The sequence below is a fragment of the Saccostrea cucullata genome, unplaced genomic scaffold (genome assembly GCF_032062105.1).
Source record: "Saccostrea cucullata isolate Sc308-1 unplaced genomic scaffold, CSIRO_AGI_Scuc_v1 ctg2963, whole genome shotgun sequence".
NCBI lineage: Eukaryota > Metazoa > Mollusca > Bivalvia > Ostreida > Ostreidae > Saccostrea > Saccostrea cuccullata.
Window position 1 is genome coordinate 47,960 of NW_026938928.1, and position 18,674 is coordinate 66,633.

The following is an 18,674-nucleotide window of genomic DNA, read 5'->3' on the forward strand; positions in this document are numbered from 1 at the left end:
AGACTGACAGACTGACAGACGGACAGACGAATGAGATTTAATGTCCCCTCGCTTTCGTGAAAGCAGGGGACAATTAATCCCGCCCACTTGGAATGCTGGGACTGCCATATGGGACTGCTCGGACTAGTGGAACCACTCTAGGACTGCTCTTGGTCTGCTTTATGTCAGGTTAGGTCTGGTCATTACTGTAAATCTCATAAGACACACTTTGAAATTTAATAAAAGGGTGAAATTATCATAAAAACGATGCTTGCAATGAGAATCACCTTTTTTTCTTTTAATTACAAAAGAATACATCACACACATCATCCCTCTTTACATAAATCACTAATTCGTTACACAAATAGTATGGTCATACATATTGATAAAAGTAAAAACACGTGTTTTGAGAAACAGAGGAAATTCAGGTCGATACAGTCGAATTATTTACCATTTTGAAAGTAAATTTGCCGTGATATTTGTCAGTTTTCTTGATAAAATAAAATATTTATCGAATTACAAAAAAAAACTTCAGAATAGTTGAATATTCCTTGAAAAATTAAAACAATTTATTTACATCTTTTCGGTAGATAGTTACAGTTATGTTTTGACTTACCGCAATATCAACATAATTCTAGAGCCTCGGATCTACATGTATAGAAAAGACATATTGTTTAAAATATAGTACAATGTATCTTAATGCAACTACAAATTAACCGTTATATAGAAAGGTGATAACAAATTATTTGTCTTTCTTCCTTAATGCGTAAAGTCCGGCGAGGGTCTAGGAGATAATTGATTATGCAAGGTGAAGTCCTCATTAAGTGCTCAACCTGTTATAATTAAAGACGGTAGGATTGTTGGGTTAAAGTTTCAATTAGATAGAATTTATGTGTTATGATTTTCTAATTATCACAGATCTTACTGTGTCGGCAAAATTTTTATTGTGTCACACGCATAAAATTTGAATCGCTACTGTGTCGGAGAAAATGTTACTGTGTCGGGAGCAACACAGTAAAACAGCTCATGGAGAACCCTGGGAAGAATATGTATTGAATATTTAAAATATCATATTTACATAAGTGCCTTTATATTTTAAAAGTCAAAGCACACTTACCAATCGCTTTTTTAGCTCACCTGAGCCGAAAGCTCAAGTGAGCTTTTCTGATCAAAATTTGTCCGTCGTCTGTCGTCGTTGTCGTTGTTGTTGTTGTCGTCGTTGTAAACTTTTCACATTTTCATCTTCTTCTCAAGAACCACTGGGCCAATTTCAACCAAACTAAACACAGAGTATCCTTGGGTGAAGGGCATTCAAGTTTGTTCAAATGAAGGGCCGCGCCCTTTTCCAAGGGGAGATAATCATGAATTTGTTAAAAGTAATGGCATTTTTAAAAAATCTTCTTTTCCAGAACCGCTGGGCCAGGAAAGATGAAACTCATGTGGAAGCATCCTCAGGTAGTGTAGATTCAAGTTTGTTCATATCATGACCCCCGGGGCAAGGGTGGGGCCAAAATGGCCGACCCTTGTTTTACATAGGAATATATTAGAAAAATCTTTAAAAATCTTCTTCTTGAGAACCACTGGGCCAGGAAAGATGAAACTCATGTGGAATCATCCTCAGGTAGTGTAGATTCAATTTTGTTCAAATCATGACCCCCGGGGCAAGGGTGGGGCCAAAATGGCCGACCCAAGTTTTACATAGAAATACAGTGAAACTTCTCCAAACCAGCCTCCCTGGAAACCGGTTCTCCCTGAACATCGGCCAAATTCATAAGTCCCGGCAAAATTCTTAACATTTCTTTACACATAAACTCTCATAAAACCGGCCACCCCTGAAAACCAGACACCGGCCACTTTTCCAAGAACAAAAGTTAAGAAACGTAGGAAATATCCCCTCATCATACCGGCCACTTTTTGATTGCAAGAAATTTTACTGCCATTGGCCAGAGGGGTCATAATGATCGGTCGGAGGTGTGAAAAATAGCCTACCCACGATATGTCAGAGGTGTGAAAAACTGAATATGGCCTCATAGGGTTTTCTATTGTTTAGCCGTCTTGAAGGGGTAATCATCTCGTGTAAGCTCGTCTAAGCTGTGTACATATGATTAACATCAATTAAACTTGATTTAATAAAATATCAAGCAACTAATAAATTTAAATCACAGAATGAATCAACAAATTCTCGCACGCCATATTGCATCATCTTTTTAAATACACATACGCGGCCTTAAAATTTGGGAACTGTTAAAAATGCTGAGAAAATAAAATAAAATAAAATGTTTACCAAAATAGACATTTCATAATTAAAATAACAGAAGTTTTGCTCAGAAATGTTTTAATTATTTACTTTTAACTGAGGTAGAAACAATTTTTTTTAATGACGTAAGCGATACACAGATACACATGCAGTATTTTGTATAGAGTTCACTTAAGGTAAAGGGTCCGGTTTATTTCTTCTTATATGGTTAATAAAGTAACTTTCCATGTTTTTTTCTTGTCTTATTTTTTAATTTCTTATTATAAAAATCAACATGTATTAATAACATGTTGACAGATAAATATAAGAGAAACCAATATTAAATATTTTTCCTAGCATCTGTCACATAGTCATAAATATGTTAGATTCTCAGGAAACCGGCCACCCCTCTAGTCCGGCCATTTTATTCAGTCCGGCAGCTGGCCGGTTTAGAGAAGTTTTACTGTATATTAGAAAAATCTTTAAAAATCTTCTTCTCAAGAACCACTGGGCCAGGAAAGATGAAACTCATGTGGAATCATCCTCAGGTAGTGTAGATTCAAGTTTGTTCAAATCATGACCCCAGGGGCAAAGGTGGGGCCAAAATGTCCGACCCAAGTTTTACATAGGAATATATAGGAAAAATCTAAAAATCTTCTTCTCCAGAACCAATGGGCCAGGAAAGATGAAACTCATGTGGAATCATCCTCATGTAGTGTAGATTCAAGTTTGTTCAAATCATGACCCCCGGGGCAAGGGTGGGGCCAAAATGGCCGACCCTTGTTTAACAAAGGAATATATAGGAAAAATCTTTAAAAATCTTCTTCTCGAGAAACACTGGGCCAGGAAAGATGAAACTCGTGTGGAATCATCCTCAGGTTCAAATGAAGGGCCGCGCCCTTTTCCAAGGGGAGATAATCATGAATTTGTGAAAAAGTAATGGCATTTTTAAAAAATCTTATTTTCCAGAACCAATGGGCCAGGTAAGATGAAACTCATGTGGAAGCATCCTCAGGTAGTGTAGATTCAAGTTTGTTCATATCATGACCCCCGGGGCAAGGGTGGGGCCAAAATGGCCGACCCAAGTTTTACATAGGAATATATTAGAAAAATCTTTAAAAATCTACTTCTCGAGAACCACTGGGCCAGGAATGATGAAACTCATGTGGAATCATCCTCAGGTAGTGTAGATTCAAGTTTGTTCAAATCATGACCCCCGGGGCAAGGATGGGGCCAAAATGGCCGACCAAAGTTTTACATAGGAATGTATTAGAAAAATCTAAAAATCTTCTTCTCCAGAACCAATGGGCCAGGAAAGATGAAACTCGTGGAATCATCCTCAGGTAGTGTAGATTCAAGTTTGTTCAAATCATGACCCCCGGGGAAAGGGTGGGGCCAAAATGGCCGACCCAAGTTTTACATAGGAATATATAGGAAAAATCTTTTAAAATCTTCTTCTCCAGAACCACTAGGCCAGGAAAGATGAAACTCACGTGGAATCATCCTCAGGTAATGTAGATTCAAGTTTGTTCAAATCATGACCCCAGGGGCAAAGGTGGGGCCAAAATGGCCGACCCTTGTTTTACATAGGAATATATTAGAAAAATCTTTAAAAATCTTCTTGAGAACCACTGGGCCAGGATAAATGAAACTCATGTGGAATCAACCTCAGGTAGTGTAGATTCAAGTTTGTTCAAATCATGACCCCCGGGGAAAGGGTGGGGCCAAAATGGCCGACCCAAGTTTTACATAAGAATATATAGGAAAAATGTTTTAAAATCTTCTTCTCCAGAACCAGCCCCGTGGGGATCCGGGTTAGAATAGGTCCTCAGTACCCCCTTGCTTGTCGTAAAAGGCGACTAAATGGGGCGGTCCTTCGGATGAGACCGTATAAATCGAGGCCCCGTGTCACAGCAGGTGTGGCACGATAAAGATCCCTCCCTGCTCAATGGCCCTGAGTGCCGAGCATAGGCCTAAATTTGCAGCCCTTCACCGGCAATGGTGACGTCTCCATATCAGTGAAATATTCTGGAGAGGGACGTTAAACAGTATACAATCAATCAATCAATCTCCAGAACCACTAGGCCAGGAAAGATGAAACTCATGTGGAATCATCCTCAGGTAGTGTAGATTCAGGTTTGTTCAAATCATGACCCCTGGGACAAGGATAGGGCCAAAATGGCTGACCAAAGTTTTACATAGGAATATATTAGAAAAATCTTAAAAAATCTTCTTTTCAAGAACCACTGGACCAGGAAAGATGAAACTCATGTGGAATCATCCTCAGGTAGTGTAGATTCAAGTTTGTTCAAATCATGACCCCAGGGGCAAAGATGGGGCCAAAATGGCCGACCCTTGTTTTACATTGGAATATATTAGAAAAATCTTTAAAAATCATCTTCTTGAGAACCACTGGGCCAGGAAAGATGAAACTCATATGGAAGCATCCTCAGGTAGTGTAGACTCAAGTTTGTTCATATCATGACCCCCGGGGCAAGGGTGGGGCCAAAATGGCCGACCCAAGTTTTACATAGGAATATATAGGAAAAATCTTTAAAAATCTTCTTCTCCATACCACTGGGCCAGGACAGATGAAACTCGTGTGGAATCATCCTCAGGTAGTGTAGATTCAAGTTTGTTCATATCATGACCCCCTGGGCAAGGGTTGGGGCCAAAATGGCCGACCCAAGTTTTACAAAGGAATATATAGGAAAAATCTTTAAAAATCTTCTTCTCGAGAACCACTGGGCCAGGACAGGTGAAACTCGTGTGGAATAATCCTCAGGTTCAAATGAAGGGCCGCGCCCTTTTCAAAGGGGAGATAATCATGAATTTGTTAAAAATTAATGGCATTTTTAAAAAATTTTCTTTTCCAGAACCGCTGGGCCAGGAAAGATGAAACTCATGTGGAAGCATCCTCAGGTAGTGTAGATTCAAGTTTTTCATATCATGACCCCCGGGGCAAGGGTGGGGCCAAAATGGCCGACCCTTGTTTAACAAAGGAATATATAGGAAAAATCTTTAAAAATCTTCTTCTCGAGAACCACTGGGCCAGGAAAGATGAAACTCGTGTGGAATCATCCTCAGGTAGTGTAGATTCAAGTTTGTTCAAATCATGACCCCCGGGGCTAGGTTGGGGCCAAAATGGCCCACCCAAGTTTTACATAGGGATATATAGGGAAACTTTTTAAAATCTTCTTTTCAAGTACTTCAAAGCTATGATTAGTGATATTTATATGGAATCATCCTCAGGTAGTGTAGATTCTAATTTGTTCAAATGATGAACGCCTGGAGGGGGGGATAAATTCAAGCCCGATGTGCACGTGAGCGCTGTGGCCCCTGGGCCTCTTGTTCTTCTTCTTCTTCCAAATCATGAACACACAAGAAATCACCACTGGTGTAAAGTACAAACAGTGTATTCTTTGTCAAGGAGATGTAAAACACATAAATATGACTTGTGTGTACAGTATAAAAAGAGACCGAGCATTGTTACTCCTGATAGGTCATTGATTGATTGATTGTATACTGCTTAACGTCCCTCTCCAAAATATTTCACTGATATGGAGACGTCACCATTGTCGTTGAAGGGCTGCAAGTTTAGGCCTATGCTCTGCACTTACGGCCTTTGAGCAGTGAGGGATCTTTATCGTGCCACATCTGCTGTGACACGGGACCTCGGTTTATACCGTCTCATCCGAAGGACCGACCCATTTAGTCGAATTTTACGACAAGAAGGGGGTACTGAGGACCTATTCTAACCCGGATCCCAACGGGGCCTGATAGGTCATTATCAGACCCCAGATAATAGTAACAAAATATTATATAATTAAAGTTTAAATGATAAGAGTAAGATTTCAAAAGCTTATTTGCAGAGAACTCATTCCCGTTTGTTAATATTTCGATTTCTATCGGGAGATCTGCTAATTCATGGGTTCTGGATCAAGTGCCCAGTGTAAAGTCCGACAGTGTTGTCAGTGCCAGGGGGACACAGAATTCTACTGTAACACGTGTGAACATGACTTGTGTCTGCATTGTAAAGAGAAAGATGTCATTGATTTATATACTACACACCATAATGTTGTGACTTACCGAGAAAAATATGACATCTTAAAACAATACTGTTATTCATGTGAACTTCCTGTCTGTGCAAAGTGTGAAAAGCACCAACAAAACGCACTACTGAACATTAGAACAGAGTATAAAACAAACCGTGAACAACACAGAGACATCATTCAGAGGATTAGAAGTGAGGCTCTCTTTCATAACCTTTTCTCCTGGCAAACATCAAAACTGATTTTAAAAGTGGTCAAAAGGAGATCTTTAACCATCAGTTAAAAATGTCATAAAAAGCTGAGAGACTTAAGGACCTCATTATCACAGTGATGTGTAATGCTAAATTAAGAATGATCATGATCAATCATGGGCTACAACAACGTAAGAGAACCCTTGCCAGGATAGAAAACTATTAAAACAGATATGAACAATCAGCAAACAGAGCGGTTCATTTCCTCTTTTTCATTAAAAAAAACTTTCGTCCCGAAGATAGAAGAACTTCTACATAATTACGAGAGTATTGGGAGGGAACTTTTTTTCGAAATGTATTGGGATTTTAAATCTAGCCTGGAAAAGAGGGGAACAATGTCAGAATACTTTGCAGAAATATCTTGAAATCAGTCTATGGAAGTCTATGGTAATTAAAGAAATTCCAGGAAAACACAATGAAAACTGATATACTTAAAATATTTAGTTCCAGATAATTTCAAAAAACTTGATAGCATTACAATTTTTCATTGAGTCTATAATATCAAATGGTAATAATAAATCAATGTTTCTTTTAAAATGTGTTCTGATACAACTATTGCATACACTTTTTAAAAAGTATTCTCACATGAAGTTTTTTACATCAAAGGTTTACAAAATATCCAAGAAAAATGTGATTACAGGAGGATCGCTTTGGTTAAATCAATAATTATCATGTTATGACAAACATGTAACTATTTAGTAAACTCCAGTCAACTCCATGAGAAAATAAAACCAAATGACTTTTGAGTCTTGTGTCTCAACGCCCACAGTTTAAAAATCTTGTGGACTTTGTATTGTTTTATGAACTTTGATAAACTGATTACTTTATTTATGAAAATGCAGACTTTAATTCTTTTTGAGTAAAGATTATTAGGTGCAAGGTATTCCTTTATTGGGTCTATCAAAACTATATTGTTAAATGCTTTAAAGAAATTTTTTTTATTTTTGAGAAATCAGGATGAATATGCAGGTGTGAAGTATAGTACATGCAGGTCATGTACCTCATGAATTATCAATCTCATATTTTTTAATATTTAGTTTATTTTCTGATGACTTGCCACATATTTTTGTCATTAAATGATCATTCTTAAAAAAAAAAGTTGCACTTTTTTCTTCAATCACATCAAAATGGAAATATTCTTACTCATCCCATGGTAGTTCATGAGAAAATGAACCTTTTCTAATTTGCAAAGAAAACAGTTGAAAAATAATTGGAATTATTAAAGATATTGATGTTAAGAGGGGGATACTTTTTTTTAAATTTCTTCTAAAAGAGATAAGTGAATAAAGCTTGAAGCCTAAAGGTTCATAGATATAAAAATCTTTCCAAATTGTAAATTTAATCTTACTATTAAGAGTAAAGTTCTCATGCAGTTGCTGTTTTTTTTTTTGCTAAGAAATCAATATTTGCGAATAAGTTGTATAAATAAATGTTTTTAAAAGTAATGAAATTATGATACAAGTAAACAAAATGTTTGTGAGTAAAACTTCTTTTTTATAAAAAAAAAAAAGTGGTGTGCTTTGGATTCAAACCATAGCAATAAAAATATTGAGTATCATTTTCTTTTGAGACTAGAGTGGCAGTTTCTTCAGGTTGAAAGAAACGCAGTTATTCCCTTCTCGCAAATTCATTGGTATAATATACATAAGCTACTTGTGAATTTTACAACTACGTTGTGAATAAAATTTTATTGAAAGATATCAAAGTTATATTATTTAAAGGTTATTAAGTATTTATATCATTGTGAAAACTTAAATTTTTGTTGATTTCATAAAGATGTAATTAGTCAAATGAAAAAAAGTAACTGTTTGCTTAAATAAAATGAAATATTTGAAGATTTTTTCCTCATCTATGTTATTAAATTGGAGTTTTTAAAATAAAGGATATAGAGATAAAGAACAGTATTAGATATCAAAGTCCAAAAAACAATACAAAGTAGGAGCAGAGCAAACACGGACCTCCAAAACATCAGTAATCAGTAAAAGCAATAAATGGAAGTTAGTTTTGAAAATCATATTTATTTGATATATTTCAAAACTTCAGTCCATTATTTATGATATTACTTGAATTTGAAAATTTCTTTAAGTCTTTGACTAAATTTTTTAAACTAAATTCTTTGTTCTTTAAAAATTTTAAGAAGCATAAAAGATATATTCTTACGCCGTCTTTCTGCCAAAAATATAGATCATACTAGATTTTGAACTCGGTTGAGAAAAGAAAAATATCCTTTTCATTCCTTCCATCTAAATATATCTATAGGACATAAGCAAATATACATTGAATTTTTCATTGAGGCAAGATTCTTCTCAGGTTTCTAACTAAACGAAATATTCACAGACAAGTATATTTGCTAGCTAGAGTAGTAAAAGTTTAATAAATAGAAATAGTGAACTGCGTTTAAAAACTAGAACTATAGCTTGATGGAATGGTGGCGAATAAAAATACCTTTTCTGCCTCTCAAAATTTACTGTATATAACCCCAGATTTACATGTTCTTACCAGATATTGCAGAAATGTTCATATATTTCTAGGAAAAATCTCAAGCTGGGAAACGAGTAACAGTAAGCTGGGATATCACTGTGTTCCTCCGTAAATTAATACCGGTTTAAGATTACGTTAATCTAGGCCACTATAGAAAAGCTTCTCAGGTCAACTCAACTTAATCGCAAATTCCGCTTCAAAATCCGCGCCCCCGAATGTCACCATTCCGCGCGCCAATATGTAGGGTTATACGCAGTGAAATTATTATTGAACAATGAATTTAGTTATATTTTCACAATCAAAAACTTGAAGAAATTTTCAAATGTAAGATAAATTAATAATAAGGACTAAAGTAAAATATATTAGAAAATATGATTTTTCAAACAATTGAGAACAATGTCAGCTTTTAAAAGCTCCCAATAAAAGAACAGATTACAGCAAAAAATCTGTAAAAAGTTTTTCTTTCCATGTAGTAAATGATCAAACTTTTTGTTTTTGTATGAGTTTTATCTTTATGTGAAAACCGTACCATATGTAAAAATAATAAAATAGAGAAAGTATATAAAAATAACTAATGTATATATTCTAAAAATTTAAGAAATGTAAAACAAATTAGCCAATATCCATTTTAGTTGAATTATTTACGTCAGTTTGGTAAAATCATCTTTTAGGCACAATATGGTTGTATATTTTTATGCAGAACGAAAAACATTCAATATTTCGAAATACAAGTATGGATAGCATGATTGGCAACAGTAATATTTCTGTTCTTTATGTCGAAGAAACAGGTGATGACCTTGACCTGACCTTGCCTCTTACATTAACGTTCAAATTCAATCTCATTGATACCATCACCTACTGATATAAATAATTAATTGTATATTGTTTAATGTCCCTCTCGAGAATTTTTTATTCAGATGTAGACGCCCACATCCGAGAAGAATCCCAGTAACCAGAATCCATTCTGAAGCAGATGTTTAATTTGGCATTTCAATATTCCATTTACAAATCATGCATGCAATATTATCGTACAAAGGTAATCAACATAAAATACAAAGAAAATATAGTACATTTTAAATATTTTGAAAAAATATTGATTTTGACTCCAAACTATACAGAATAGAGCGACTGACAAAATATACGAGAAGTAAGAACATGATAGACAAGAAGTTAAAACTAATGTTCTAATCTTCACATTAATATGATGAAAACGTTGGCTTTGAATTGACAAATTCATAATAAAAGATAAATAAGTGATTGATAGATTACATGTTAGTTAACGTCCATCTCAAGTTTTTTCACTCATATGGAGACACCACAACTTACCGGCGGAGAGCTTCAAATTCTGTACTTTACTCGGTACTAAGGCCTATTCAGCAGTCTGGGATCGTTTCGTGCCAACACCTACTGCGATATGGGACCTTGGTTTTTACTTTCACAACCATAGGACAGGTTTCCACCTCTTGCAGTGGGATTCGAATCCGCGACGGAAGAAAAAAGTGATTGTTTAGCGCAAATATCTAATAAAATGTTCTTGAAAATTCATTATTGCACTTTTGACAGGCTGTGTAACGTGCAGTAAATATAAATATTTTTTTTCTTCTGATAATATTTGTACACAATAACGGTAAAACTATCCTCAATTCCAATCATTAATATGTTCTGATCACCCAAACAAAGAGCGCAGGGTATCTTTGGACATTGATCGATATCTTGTATGAGTAAAAAAAGGAAGGAACTCCCCATTCATATTCAGCAGGTGGACACTGGAAAATTTTCAAAACAAGGTGCTGTAGCTATTAAACATTAAGATATGTCATAGCTTTTCTGTACAGATTCCTTATGGATGAAATCAAGACTGCTACCACCTACAGTTTTGGTTTGATTTCAATTTTATAACAAATGATAAATATATAAATGCTTAGGACAACTATCTCACACCTTATATACTGTGCTTGGTAATTCATCAAGAGTTGTGCTTAATGCAATTTTGACAGAATGTTTAACATCCAGTAAATATTAATGTTTAATTTTCTTTCTTCTTTTAATATTTGTACAGAGTGACAGTAGAACTTTCCTCACTTCCGACCATTATTGTGCCCTGATCATCCACACAGAGAGCGCGGGGTTTCCTAGGACATTGATCTGATGGAATTAAAAGGGACAGGAACTGACCAGTCATATCCAGAAGGTGGACGCTGGAATAATTTCTAAAGAAGTGACAGTAACTATTACACACCAAGATATGTCCCAAATTGTCTGTACAGATACCATTTGGATGGAATCCAGATTGAGACTGGTGCCCGAAGTAAGAGAACCGGTGCTGTCCGGATCTTCTCACCACAACAATGCTACGGGCGGTATAATCTGATGTACAGACATCACCGTTGATGTTCTCTGTGATGTAGGCTATACTCTTGTAAAGGTTGATCCCTTTTTCATCTCTTTGGATCACTTGGAGTTTCTTCCCTTCCTTGCTGAATCTGGTCACCTTGAATTCTTTATTTTTATTCATCCCCACTAGTATATCTCCATTGATGTGGGAGGAGTAAATAGCCCCCGGTTCCAACTCCTCACACGACATTACTCTCGAGGTGGTCAATTCGCTAGTAACCTGGCAGATTTCTTTAGTTTTGGCAATTGTGAAGAAAAGTTTTCCCTCCATGGAAATGGAGTGATAGCCTATGGCATCTACCGCATTATTTCTAATTTTCTTCAGCACAATCCCCTCCTTGTCAAAAAGGATGAGGTCACCCCAGCTGTTACTGGCCCAGAAATTACCAGAAGACAAAACAGATAAATGATAGGCTAGTGTACGTATGTTAATTTTTCCTTCCTCTTTCACTTCAAATTGAATCGACGGAGCAACTAAAATATCGCACAGCGACTTTGTCCTTTTGCTTTCTGCTTCTTTCGCCTTGCTCAGAGGTGGAAAGGTCTGACCAGGATTCATTGTTTCTTCGTGTCGACAGGATTTCAATTCTTTTACTGGCCGGCTAATTTCTCCATATTGTTTTTCGATCATCTTTTTATCTATTGCATCTTTAATGAATGTCGGTACTGTTGTATGACCAGTTCCAGGGTCCTTTAATATGTTCGCCAATCTATGATGGAATGTTAAGAGATTGGACGGCTTCGTTAATGCTGATTCCATTTCCTTTTTAAGCTTTACAATTGAGTCTTCTATTTTTAACCCCTCTTTTTCTTTTTCTTTTAAATACAAATCTTTCATCTCACCAAGATCACAAACCTTTTCGGTAAGGACAATATTAACAATTTCTTTTATCTCACCAGCTCTTTGCGTCATGGCTGATTTCGTCAGATGAAATCTTTCTTCATCTTTTTCTTTTCGTTCTTTCTGGGAATTAAGTTTTTCTTCGCGGATATTTTTCAGTTGATCTTTACATTGTTGTAGTCTTTTATTATAGACAATCTCTAAATCGGAGGTCTGGTGATTACTGTGATTTGAAGTAGAGCATCTGTAACAAATAGGAACACTGCAAGAGTCGCAGTAGATTTCAAGATCTCTTGTTGGATGGATTGTACATTTTTCTGCCGGTAAAGGTATTCTTCTGTCTTTGTAGAGAACAAGGGGTGTCCCCCTGGAATTTACAAGGTTAAAAATGTACATACAAAAGCAAAAAAAAAGTTACCATGGACCCCCCCACCTTGGAAAACGCTGACCCTCCAGGTACGCGAAGATGAGTGATATGGATATGAAAAGTGAAAGATTTGAGGCAATAGAAGTCATAGAACCCCCCCCCCCAAAAAAAAATAAATAAATAAAATAATGTATTGACGTCATTTAAGCGAGTTGATTTTTATTTTTTTTTTTATTTTTATTTTTTATCATTTTTTTTTTTTTGCTTTTCAAGAAATTTCTGGATTTGGTTTTTTTTTGAATGGGATCGATCCCCCCCCCCCACATCTAACTTAAAAAAAATTCTGGATCCCCACCTTTATCCATCATAAGAATATGAAATGACAATCTTAAGAAAAAGTGTTAGAAAATGGAGCCCTATTTTTTAAACAATAACTAAATCAAAATTATATTTATGATAAGTTTCTAAAAAAGCAGTGCGATTGCAAAATTCCTACCTGCTCATCTGAACAATTTGCATCGAAATTTTATTTCATTTTTCTTGTCATTAAAAATTAGATATAAAGAAAAATAAATTTGTTTGATAAATATTCCAAAGTTAAAACATTAAAACACCTCGACAATCCGTGACTCAGACAGCATGACTACGTATACGTTGGACCAACGTTGGTTAAATTATATACGATGTACGGTTGGCAGAGAGGTGGCATTAGGTAGACAATGTTATGCGAACGTTGGACAGACGTTACAATGGGAATCACCTTTTTAGTACCCAACCATGTTGGGAGTCTTACGTTGGCCCAGCATTGGTCCAACATCTCTGCTTCAAATACTATTTCAAATGTGTAAGAACTAAGACATTTCTCCATCAGAAAACTGGTTTGCAAGAAAATGAATTTCTAATATGGCCAATATTTCTTTCATTGTAACACAATGTGTGGGAGAAAAAACATCGTTTCCAATATTTACCTTTCTGTTTTTCCCTTAAGGCCCCCACTAAAATGTCCATTTCCTGAAAATCATGAGAATAATTATGTTAAAAATAAACAGAATAGAAAAATTTCTGCATAATCAACTAAGATATGTTCATGATATTAACTAAATTTTCTTAGAGAAATGTTACTTACCAGTTTCGTGATAGATGGTTTGGTTATTTAGTGATATAATCAAATCGTCGGACTGTAAATCGAAACAAGCTAGATACGAAGGATAAAGAAGTAAATCAAGAATTTGTTTTCCTATCGCTCCCCTCTCTAAGTCCTTATTGTAAAGTTCAAAGCCTTTATCGGTGGAAAATTTAAGCTTTAGTACTAGACTGCCAATGTTGCTGCTTATTTTAGCAGCATACTCTCTTTTAATGTAACGGATGAATTCTGTAAATTTGTTCAAAATATTAATCTCTCGCTCACGTTGATCGGTATACTTTTTTATCTTTGATAACAATTTGTCGAAGATTAGTTTGAGAAAATCCATTGACATGTCTTTTGATTTATCTTTTAGAGATTCAACTATTTTGTCATATATTATATTTAGCTCCTCGTCTATGGACGGCTCATCAATATGATCTACAATTCGATTCAAAAGGTAATTTGTTATTCCTAAAAAAAAATTGGTAACTTCTTTCTTTGCTGAATCTTTTAATGTAACATCTACTGTTGCAGTGGCAATGATTGATCCTGCAATTAAGAAAGCATATATTATATTGTATTTCATTAACTATAGTAGAAATGAAATTGTGACTGATATGTTTTACATTATATAAATAGTGTTCAATATTTTAGGATAACAGATAATATTGACACCCCAAGGACAATGTCATATGTAAAATTTCAATATATTTACATTACATATGTTTTTTTTTCATATAAATGCATAGAAATCTATTCAAAGCACCATAACACAGAAGAGTGTCATAAGGTTTAGGCATGCCTTTTAGTTAAATGTCATAATCGTTGAACGCAGAGTAAATGCAACGTCACAATCGTAAATATTAAAAAAACACGCTCAAATCGACCAGAAGCTGTTACGTTGGCTGATCAATTAACTGTAGCTTACACGAGGGATGATACATAAGTTTTTGAATAGAAATCACATTTGCAGTTACGATAGAAAGTTGAAAATGTAAATATATTTAAATGAATCATTATTTTTTCAAGATATAGTCTCATAACTGCTAGGGTATGTGCAAACAAATTTTCATAACGTGCTATAATGAGCGTGACTCAGTTTGCTTGCACACACCGTTGCAGTTATGAGACTTTATCGTTAAAAATAATGATTCATTGCTTAATTGTCTTAATATCTCATGGCAAATTCATACTTTAACTTTTGAAATGTAAACATAATATGTAAATTTACAAGCAGTGTACCAATCAAACAGAATATTAGTATCGTCGTTTAGCACTTCTATGATTTATTTATTTTTTTCAGGCGAGGGTAAAACGTTAATAGGATGGTCCTGTGGTTAACGGATTAACGAGTCTGTATTCGATTGTCATCCCTAATATAGAGATGAATATAAATATATATGGCAATAAATCAGTACCGTATTCTAATCCTTCTATCGAAGCTGCCACTGCTGTCATCACTGACTCTTTCATTTTTTCCATCCACTCACTTTCCAGTTCCTCATCAGGTGAGTATGTCTGAGCATTTTGAAGACGTTGAATGTAGTTTTTATGTAGGTGGTTCTCCATTCTTTCACACAGGCTTTGTATGACTGTCCAACACTCATTGAACTCTTTTTCCGAAATGCATGTAGTAGAAGCATGGCTGTAAAGATTGTTTCTGATCAAGCGAATTCGTTCTATGTCATCTCCAACACTTATCTCTCCCTGAGCAGGCATTTCTGAGATCCCCCATCCTTGTGTTGGTGTGATATTTGGACAAAGATTACGTATCAACGTATATAGTAGATTAATATCAAAGTATTTGTATCCATCAGTTTGGGCTCTTTGGACGTTTAGAAGTTGATCACGCCGAAGTTTATTAAACAACCTGATATTTGATTTTACCTTTTTATATAAAGCACTAAATGATATTTCATTTTCAATCACATCTCGTAAAATTGGCGTCAGTTCTTCAACAATGACCACAACAAGTCTTAAAAATCTTGTTCTGTCACTTGAAACTGAAGCTTTACTGCAGGCCATACTAAAAAAAAAGATACATACATTAAAAAAAAACCACAGTATACATACGTACATGTATTTGTTGACCTGTTTCCTATTTCAAACATTTATAAAACACAAAATCAAAGTTAAAAAATATGTATATATCATCTATGTGATTCAAGATTGATTAAACATCTCAATGAGTTACATGCGTATGTACGGGTAATACCTATTTTGATTTAGCATCCGTCACTTCCGGTTGAAACAGGAAGCGGTTAAAATTTCAACTGTTTTGAAAAAATTAATCTTTTTAAATAAAGAAGATTATAACTTATGTCCAAATTATAATCGTCAACAAAAAACACTTCCATAGGAAGTACTTCAGGTGTAAGCTGGAAGTTGCAAAAAAAATTATAAAATAAAACGTTTTCTCTTGAATCTAAAGAAATGAAATAAAATGATTTAATTTGTGATTTTTGAAAGCTTTTGTTTCAAGCCTAGTGACTTCAGCAGGAGATTATGCCTGTTTTGTCAAATGATGCACCTACGGCCAATGGGAAATTACGCGAAGTAGTCAGATTATTTTGCCGTTTTCGACATAATGATAGTTTTTTTTTTTTTTTTAATTAATACTTTTTTTTATTTCACACAAGGTGAATGGGATCGGATAGCAGGCAAAGCCTATTTCTTCTCCCATATTATTAATTTTGTTATTATTACACTTATTATGGGATCAGAAGCGTCCAATCAAATTTTTCATTCCTCTACATCACTTCATGTCAAATCGGAAGTAGCTAAAAATAGCTTTTTTTCAGATTTGACGCAAAATTGAAACGTCAAAGTAACTTGAAACGTATAAACTAATTGCTTTCTTTTATTTACATCACTTTCGGTCAAAACAGGACGTAAGACTTACTTTGCAACGATCTTTGCTCTATTTATTGTCTAATCTCTTAGATGCATATAGTCGAAAATTACAAAGTGGTAGAAAATATATTTTCCCCGAAACCTCTTTTTCATAATTATAACAGCAGTGAATGGGAAACTTTGAGGAGACTGTGTAAAAATATTATTTTTTAAAATTGACTTGTTAGATATTGATATAAAATCCCAGAATTATAAATTAAACTTTGCCAAGATCGATTACATCAAAATGCATGACTCAAAAAGGCTATAAATAAACATTCCAAAAAATAGATTTAAAAGCAGCTTTTTGAAGCGTCAACCATTTGTAATTTCATTTCCTTTAAAGGTTATCTACAAATCTTTGTTAAAATATCATTCTCATGCTACACTTCAGATAAAATAATTGTAACTCTTACATGTATCAAGTAATAAATGTTTTTGTTATACCCCCATAAAAAGCTTTCTATATTTTAATTTCTAATAAAAAGTCCAACAAAAGAAATGTTCATGATTGTTAGACCGCAACATCAATGTTACAGTACCGACCAGACCCAACCTGACATCAAAGCAGTCCCAGAAAGCAGTCCCCGGGACTGCTTTGGGACCGCTCTGGGACTGCTGTGGGACTGCTCTGGGACCGCTGTGGGACTGCTCTGGGACCGCTATGGGACTGCTCTGGGACTGCTATGAAAAGCAGTCCCAGCAGTCCCAGCTGCCCCTGGGACTGCTTTCTGGGACTGCTTTGTTCACTCATGTGTAAAAAAGGTTCTGAGTGACATGATAGCTCAGCGCCCTGTGTATTCTGAATTTGCAGACTCCCTGTTGTTTTGTTTACTTGCAGCAGAGATGAGTTTAAACTGTTTAATAAGCAAGAATTTCTTAAATTCTTTTAATAAGTAGAGATTATTATAGTTAATTATATTTTCAGGGACTGTATATTTACACAAATTAATGTGTATTTAGAATAAAAAAAAAAATAAAGTTGATAAATAAGGAAATCATGAGAAAAATGTTATCCCTAAAAATAAACAACAAGTTTATGAGAAAAAAAAAGCTACATGTGGGCCTTTTTTAATTGAGCCTCGACGGATAGAAATCGACCTTATGGCAAAATTTATCGAATTTGAGATTTTTGTGTTTTTTAATAGTCCACGTAAAACCATTACAAAAACTGAAAACGGAATCAAAATATCTTCTTTTATAACAAAGTTATTACATTTTGAAAGTGGTATGTTTGCAAAATTAATTTTGAGCATATCGTGGTTTTTTTCACAATTGTGACGTCATGGTTTATTCTCAGTTGTTCGGTAAGGCACCCGTCAACGCGTAGCAATCCAACTGGTCATCCTGTCTAAGTTAATTAAGAATTGCTTAATATATGACAAAAACAGATCATGATGTACAATCCCAAAAACTGTGTTAACTGTATTTTAAACCCTTTAAAAAACGAATACTCCCCCCCCCCCAAAAAAAAAACAAAAACTTAAATTTCTACTTTTCTGTCTTTCGTACCGATAGCTTCGTCTATATGAACAACTGAACTTCCAATAAACAAAATATAGATCTACACTATGATGCTTTTATGTTTGATGAAGCATGTATTCTCAAAACATGCAAGTTAGTTAACACACACTGTTTGATTTTACGTCATCACCATGTAAAGGAAAAAAAGGAACAAATGAAATCGAGTCAAAATTTACAGGGATTCGAATTCGATCTCAGAAATACCTTAGGCTAGTTTCTTACAGAAAATACATGAACCATGCAGCCAATAAAATCATAACTTAAATCATGCTTCTATAATTATTCTTATGTAATAAATAATAAGAATCACATCGATCTGTACATATATAGTGAAATCAAACATGGTGTGGTACTAGCCTTGTGTCTAAAAGTAAGCTCATTTTATTAGGATTTTCCCTCCTAAAACCTTTCTACTGCAGCCACATTCACCTTCAAATAGCTAGTTCATATACTCCCTCTTTTCCTCCATATCATTCTCGCTTGGTTGTAATTGGACGGATAGATCGACAAAAAAAAATAACCACTATGTCT

The 18,674-nt window shown here is 34.8% G+C and overlaps 1 protein-coding gene across 1 annotated transcript; it reads right to left on the reverse strand.

Annotated features, from left to right (window-relative positions):
- Positions 1 to 11,043: 11,043 nt before the first annotated feature.
- On the reverse strand, positions 11,044 to 15,746 carry LOC134251850 (uncharacterized). The gene is made up of 4 exons (XM_062734271.1): positions 15,146 to 15,746; positions 13,728 to 14,276; positions 13,570 to 13,612; positions 11,044 to 12,601 (listed from the first exon to the last, which is right to left on the reverse strand). The coding sequence occupies exons 1-4, from the start codon at positions 15,444 to 15,446 to the stop codon at positions 11,044 to 11,046; spliced, it is 2,451 nt and encodes an 816-aa protein (XP_062590255.1). The 5' UTR covers positions 15,447 to 15,746.
- Between the last annotated feature and the right edge of the window lie 2,928 nt (positions 15,747 to 18,674).

Excerpts from the sequence above, each read along its gene's own strand:
- LOC134251850 (XM_062734271.1), bottom strand. The coding sequence starts at position 15,446 with ATGCCTGCTCAGGGAGAGATAAGTGTTGGAGATGACATAGAACGAATT. Across the intron at positions 14,277-15,145 it reads GATAGAAGGATTAGAATACG|GATCAATCATTGCCACTGCA; the intron begins GTACTGATTTAT and ends TCTTAATTGCAG. Across the intron at positions 13,613-13,727 it reads AACCATCTATCACGAAACTG|GAAATGGACATTTTAGTGGG; the intron begins GTAAGTAACATT and ends CATGATTTTCAG.